This window comes from Gadus macrocephalus, chromosome 13, assembly GCF_031168955.1.
Source record: "Gadus macrocephalus chromosome 13, ASM3116895v1".
NCBI classification, from domain to species: Eukaryota; Metazoa; Chordata; class Actinopteri; order Gadiformes; family Gadidae; genus Gadus; species Gadus macrocephalus.
The window spans coordinates 13203173-13209820 of NC_082394.1; the positions used below are offsets into that span (position 1 = coordinate 13203173).

General features: G+C 46.2%; 1 protein-coding gene across 2 annotated transcripts in view; it reads left to right on the forward strand.

Annotated features, from left to right (window-relative positions):
- The first annotated feature begins 970 nt into the window (after positions 1–970).
- fam210b (family with sequence similarity 210 member B) overlaps positions 971–6648 on the forward strand; it is a 7689-nt gene continuing 2011 nt past the window's right edge. The window contains exons 1-2 of one of the 2 annotated variants that reach the window (XM_060069319.1): positions 971–1683; positions 5527–5729. In XM_060069319.1, the coding sequence (XP_059925302.1) occupies positions 1153–1683; positions 5527–5729 (734 nt within the window). In that variant the 5' untranslated portion in view covers positions 971–1152. The other variant, XM_060069318.1, reaches the window with a different exon arrangement.

Here is a 6648-nt window from a genome sequence, read left to right on the forward strand (position 1 = left end):
AGGGTTTTCAAAACGTTCCCAGGCCTCCCTGAATGAATTCAATGTTATTTGGTTAAACTGTCATTAGTTCTGAAGTATCTATGGTCTGATTAGGTATTGATTGGTATTGGGTAATATGCTTACCACTTGGTAGAAAACAATGGCATTCATTTAGTGGCGATGCAGTGATTCAGCTGAATCATTGATTCATATTTTGCTAATAGATCTTATGACAAATGAAAGAGGGAGTGCTTCATTATCGAATGGTGGACCAGCCAGCCCGGTCCATTTGCAGTTCAGTTAAAGGAGGAGAGCCCGGGCTTGTATTACATGAAGAGTTTATTTCAGCAGCACACTGCTCAAGTTCTCTTCCCGTTTAGTCCTTCTCTTTCTGACTCTATCGCCATATCATGTTTATGACCTCTTATCAAGCCATATTACATAAAGTACTGTACTGTTTCCCACAGTTTCAACCCATAGGTGCACATAAGGATTTAAAGGACTACCCTCAAGGAAGGCAATTGTGTGGCTAAGATTTAGTGATTGCCTCACCACTTCCTTTAGCATCGTTTTGCATACTCTGCAGAAATAAATTTTGCAAGAGAAGGCCTGTGTTATTGAAGATTGCTTTGTAGCCTACTAACAAAACATAGAAATGCATCCCAGGAGAGACTTCGTACCAGTGATTCTCACAACTGAATCTTATTTTAATAACCTCTCCTGTGTCTTCATCATTATCAAGATCCTCCCAATCATACAAAGATAAGGAATATTTAGGATACTCAAGGGGAGTTGTACCACATTTAATAAAACAAAAGGTTTTCTTTCGAGTTTTGGGGACTTGTTAAATACCATTACAAAGCCTGGATACATAGGGCTATGTAATCGTGTTACTGGGATCCAACGTGGGCCTCTCCATAATGAAACGGTTACACCTTTAAGTAAGCGCCCTCCCCTGCTCCGTGCGTAAACATTATTTGCTACCGCGCGTCAAACCTTATTGGCTGTCGATGTCTATCTGTGGCGACTACGCGGAGATGAGAGAGGGCACCAGGGGGGAGCATGTGTGTACAGCTTGAACTTATATATTCGCCTCTCCTCTCCAGTTTCTCAACTTTCTTCATAATTATCTGATTTTCGGGGGATTGCGTCGAAGGGTCTACGAGGACCATCATGTTTTTTTGTCGCGGAGCGAGGCTGTCGCTGTCGCCTTTAGATCAAGCTTTCAAATCATCGGCTTTGGTGCCATGCACAGCAAACAGACCGAGGAACATAACGTGGACGTTACCTAATAAGTACGTTTTACATGATCGCCGTTCGCTGTCGACATCGAACGCTAATCTCGATTATTCAACTGTGCCCCGCAGCGAGAAAACCTACATTACTATCAAAAAATGGGACTCGTCGTCACCTTTCATAACCACGGACTTAACACGATTGAATCGGAAGGTAACCATTGCATCGCATCTCCACAGAAGCCTACCAAAAGTGACTTATGGAGCACAAGGGGACGAGCAGATACCTATGTTAGCTAACAGGTGCTCGGCCATGAGAGCAGAAGTAGTTGATCGTGGTTTGTTTTGGGATGGCGGGACGATCTGCAGCCCGCTCGGAGCCGCTATGACCGTGCAGACTCGAGCCTCTTCAACGGCGGCGGCCGCGAAGAAACCAGGGCAAGAAACCGGGGAAACGGACAACAAAGGGGTAAATGACAAGACACACACACGCACTCTCTCTACCTTCCTGGTGGGCTGTTTGACTAACCCTGTGGTCTCTTAATTTAACAATGTTTAAACAGGTGTTGACTCCCACTAGGGGTTAAACTCATTGAGGGTTATCAAGTTCAGACATCCGTTTCTGGAAAGCAGTGGCGCCAGAATTGAACAGCAGACCGTAATATAGCAATAAGCAGACGGACGATCAAGCCCTTTCTGCACTGCTATTCTCTGGTCGTTACGCAAGAAGCATGACGTCGAGTTGTCGTGTTACAAAACGAAATCACATGGAAAGCACTGTTCATACAAAGCACTTTGCACTATAGGTATGCCTACATGAAGTAGGAGTCGGAACAGTATCGCATATCCACATTCTACTACTGGTTGGTTGATATATCTTATTCTTTCAGGGCTGGAACCAGAACTTATTTATGGTACAGATGCTGACTGCTTTATGAAGAAGAAAAAATGAAGTCAAATAATGATGAAAGCCTACTACGAAATAAAAGCTAGTAATAGTCTGTAAGGCCCAATGGGGCCACGAATTAAAATGCAATTATAATAAAGTATTTTATACAATGAGAAATAACATCCTGTGTTTTAGGAGGAACGACAACATTCCTTGGTTTGCATGTTATGTCTAACTTGCGAAATAGTGTGTGTGTGTGTGTGTGTGTTATTCTCTCTTCCATCCATGAAAAGCTGTTATCAGACACAGCAGCCCAACTGTTCTCCTCTCCCGCAACAAGCCCTCCCCGTGGCACGGAGTCCTTTCTGGCTCTCTCACATGACCCGCCCACAGCGGCTGCCTGCCTTTGCTTATAGCTTTGCCCTCCTCGACCCAGCCTGCCCCCTCAAGCCAAAGGCCTGCTCACCCCCTCCTCCCCTAACGCCAGCCACCCTATTGTCCATTGTTGGGAGCCTTTGGAGTCGCCTGGCCTCCATCCTGGGCTCTGCAGACATTTTTGAGCGGAGAGTGAAGGAATGGACGGGACTGTACATTGTGGTTTCCCCAGTGGTTTCAGATGTCCTGTTCCAAGGAGACACTGATGGCCAGTCCGGGACTGTAGAGGGGAGAGTCCTAAATGTGGTTAGGCTTTTGGCCTCAGTGTTTTACCTAAAATAGTTCCTTGCGGCTGCGTGTCCCACTTCCTGTTACGTCTCTGAAGGAATGTAGATCGCTTTCGAAAGAGGTGACCTTGGCTGGCCGCCACTAGCACTACATATTGACCTACTGCTTCTATTTCTGCCGAAAACCTCCCTGATGCTGAATCAATCCTAAGAACATCAATAGACTCGACTTATGAATGAAGGGTTAATTGCATTTAGGGTTGGTTAGTTGTAATGTGATAACTGTAATGGAGTAGGCGTACTGCATGACCACAGGATGGCCCCGCGTTGGGGAGTACCACTCATCACATTGTCCTTCCTCCGCTCCCCAGAGGTCACTGTGAACATGCTGTGGACACGTTAGCTTTGAGCTTAGCATTGCATGTCTGACACCATGACTCAGCGAAATGTCTGGACCATTAATTTCCCTAATGGCTATTCATAATATTCCCTATTAGCTAATTATACAAGCTTCCCTCCTGTTAAAGGCAGTTTCACACTGCCCCAACAAACGATACACCCGCCGGCGCTTTTAGACTGTGGGCAAACACGAGTCAACATGGGCACCAAGCCGCCAACACAAAACCTAATCAGCCATCAATGGGTGTGACAGCGGTGTTTGTTCAGGGCAGTGGGCAGGCACCTTAAAGGACTACCCCTTGAAGCAAGTTGAAGCTGGGCGGGATGATGTATAGGTTGTGTCTAGGAAGCTTGGTCGATCAAACCAGCGCTAAATGAGGACCCTTGGTTAAATATGCAATAGCCCCCCCCCCCCCCCCCCCCCCCCCCCGGAATGTTCCACCTTGAGCTAGGTGCTAGGCCTGAATACACCAGGGATACAGGGTTCTGAAACCACTTACTCTGTCATATTGAATTGCATATTTATGAATCATATCCAAACATGACGGGAAACAGGCAAACGTCCGTTTGGTGTATTCAAATGAGAACACCATTCATCTGAATAGAGTGTGTTTCTTTTTGCTGGGTAAAATTGGCTGTCCTACCTTCAAAGCATATTTTTGTATTCATTTATTTTAGTGACGTGTATGTATGAATAGTAATCCAATCCCCCGGGCCTCTATCCCCCCTGCTAGTTTTTAACAATAAAGCTGTCATACAGGTTTATGGGCACTCATGCAAATAATTCACTTCTTGGCATGCCGTGCCAGGGGGGTTTATACAGCAGCAGGTATTTTATTAGAGAGAACAGGTTTTACAGTGCTATGTTATTCCCTTTGAGGCTAGATGTGGAGGTCACTGGCCTTCAACAGGAGTGACTTAAACATATTACACGCTGCCCTGGGCTTTGCTTCTGAATGGAGTACACAGGTCTTTGGGTTGGGCTAAACTACCTCTGTATTTCCCGGGCAAATAGCAAGGCATGGCATCGTTTTGCGAAAATCAAAACAGACCATTGAGAATTCATGGAGGTAGTGCTGTTAGTTTCTACAAGAGAAATGTATTGGTTCAACTTTTAACGGTTCCAGACCAACGGAGCCAAAATAATGTTGACATGCTCAATAACTGTCCTCTGCCTTTTAAAATTGTAGACAGAATGAGATTTAATATAATCATTTTTTTTATCTCTTTTAACTGACCCATATCTCAATGCAAAATATTTCAATACTGTTGCACGACCAACTGACACGGGGCATCCTATCTACTTATACATTGTTTTTTTTAACACCTTCAGTGCGTTCCTAATGTTTGGTGTGTTGTAGTAGAGAGAAAGAGCGAGAGAGAAGGATGGACGAACGACGCACGTGAGGGAGCGCTGGAGTTGACCAAGAGGCGTCCAGAGACTGAGAGCGAGAGTCTATATGTGTCTGATTGTGTCAGCGTGTCTCAAGTGACTGATTCAAACGTCCAAAGACACCAGTCTGTGTGTTATCAGCTGATTCAGTCCTGACTCAATAGAGTCGTCTGGCCTGTTTGTTGGATAAAGGAAGCACTCGAGGGTCCAGGCTTTGTTTGGCCTGGTAGTCAGATGACCTCAACGTTGAAGTGTCTCGTGTCTATCTGGACTCAGGCGCTGGTAAACTGTGTTGACATCGGATGAATGGAATATTTGTACACATTCTCAGGATTGCTATTTAGTACACATGCTTTCAAATGACCTGTTCTGATGTTATTGTTGTGGGGACTAGAGTTAAACATAATGAGCCGATAGCTGTTTTCAGTGTTTGTTTAGTAAATAGGAGAAACACAAATGTCAATGGTTATGTTAATCTGTGGCTTCGACTTTAAAAAAAACGACTCCCCCCCCCCCCCCCCCCCAAAACAGCTTGACCTCTGTCGAGTTTCTGTGGTTGAAAATGGGTGTGAGCTTCACTTATCACCTCGTGGAGCCTTAGGTCCCCTCCCCTTGGCGACAGTTTGAGAGAAAAAGAGTGAGAGAGATCCCTCTTTCCATGCTAATGCGCCATGCTAATGCTAATACCATCCCGTTTTGTATGCCGTGAGAAGACGTGGCCATTTGTCACTCTGCCCCGCCATTCACACCCATTACCCATTCTCTCCATTAAGTCTAGCTTCTGATTGTCTCGTTCTGTCTCCGTTCTTTCTCTCCCTCCTCACTACTCGCCTGTATAGGAGCCGACTTTGAATGAATCAGCCCTCTCTCCCTTTCCGTTTTATTTTTGTAGGCTTTTGTGTGTGAGTCTGTTGTCCTCTAAAAGAGTATGTTAATATTCTCTGTCTCTCTTTCTCCTCTCTCTCCCAGGAAGAGCAGCATTCGAAGGGGCCCTTGACCTCTCCGTCGCCCGCCTCCCCGACTGGGCCGGAGGGGATGGAGCCGGAGCCGGACAGGCCCAGCAAGGCCCAGCAGCTGAAGAAGGTCTTTAAGGAGTACGGGGCCGTGGGGGTCTCCTTCCACGTCTGCATCTCCCTCATGTCCCTAGGGATGTTCTACCTCCTCGTCTCCAGGTAACACCAGCTCAAACCCACGTTGTACTTTGTAAATGGAAAGAGAAATCGTTGTATTTTTGGAAGAACTTCTCGGTTTCCAAGGGTTGACCAACCAAGAGTGAGAGTAAGCGTACAAAGGGCTGTCATAACTGGTAGTTGTGGTTTTTGGTATGTCTACACATAATGTTTTTGGGGTATAGGGATAGACTTCTCAGAGGAGAGTGCTGCAGGGTTCTCATCTCATATCAGTCTTAGTTTTTGAGCTCTGATTGACGCTGAAATGAGCCAGTCTGCATGGTTGTTTGAAGTCCTGTGGCGTTCGTCCAGGTACCAGGTGATAAATGGAAGACAGTGCTTCATTATTTGGATTTAGTTATTCCTCTAAAGTTCGCGTTTTATTTTTTACGGGAACCAAAGTGTTCCTGCTGCTCGTGGCAACTTTTAATTTCCATTCTATATTCTGATTTACGTTCATACTTCCGCAAACCATGGTTTCTTTTCAGGATTGCATGAGAAGTACAGCAACACGCCCTTAGTCAGGACAAGGAAGTACAAGATGCCTCTCCCTCATTCATCCATCATGTTTCGTAACGTTTGGCCTCTCGCCTGCCGACGTGTGTGTGTGTGTGTGTGTGTGTGTGTGTGTGTGTGTGTGTGTGTGTGTGTGTGTGTGTGTGTGTGTGTGTGTGTGTGTGTGTGTGTGTGTGTGTGTGTGTGTGTGTGTGTGTGTGTTAGTTTGAATGCCAGTAGATTTGGCCTGGGCTGTTAACAAACCCCTCGGACCTCAGGCTGCCTTTCAGAGGGTCTTAGCACCCTGGAGCCACAGAGGCCTGGCATGTGGGCCTGCACTGTCTGGCTGCTGGGATCGTGGTGGTGGTGGCGGCGTGGGGGGGCCGATAGGGGCAGACAGTTGTCAAGGCGCAGATGGATCCCTATA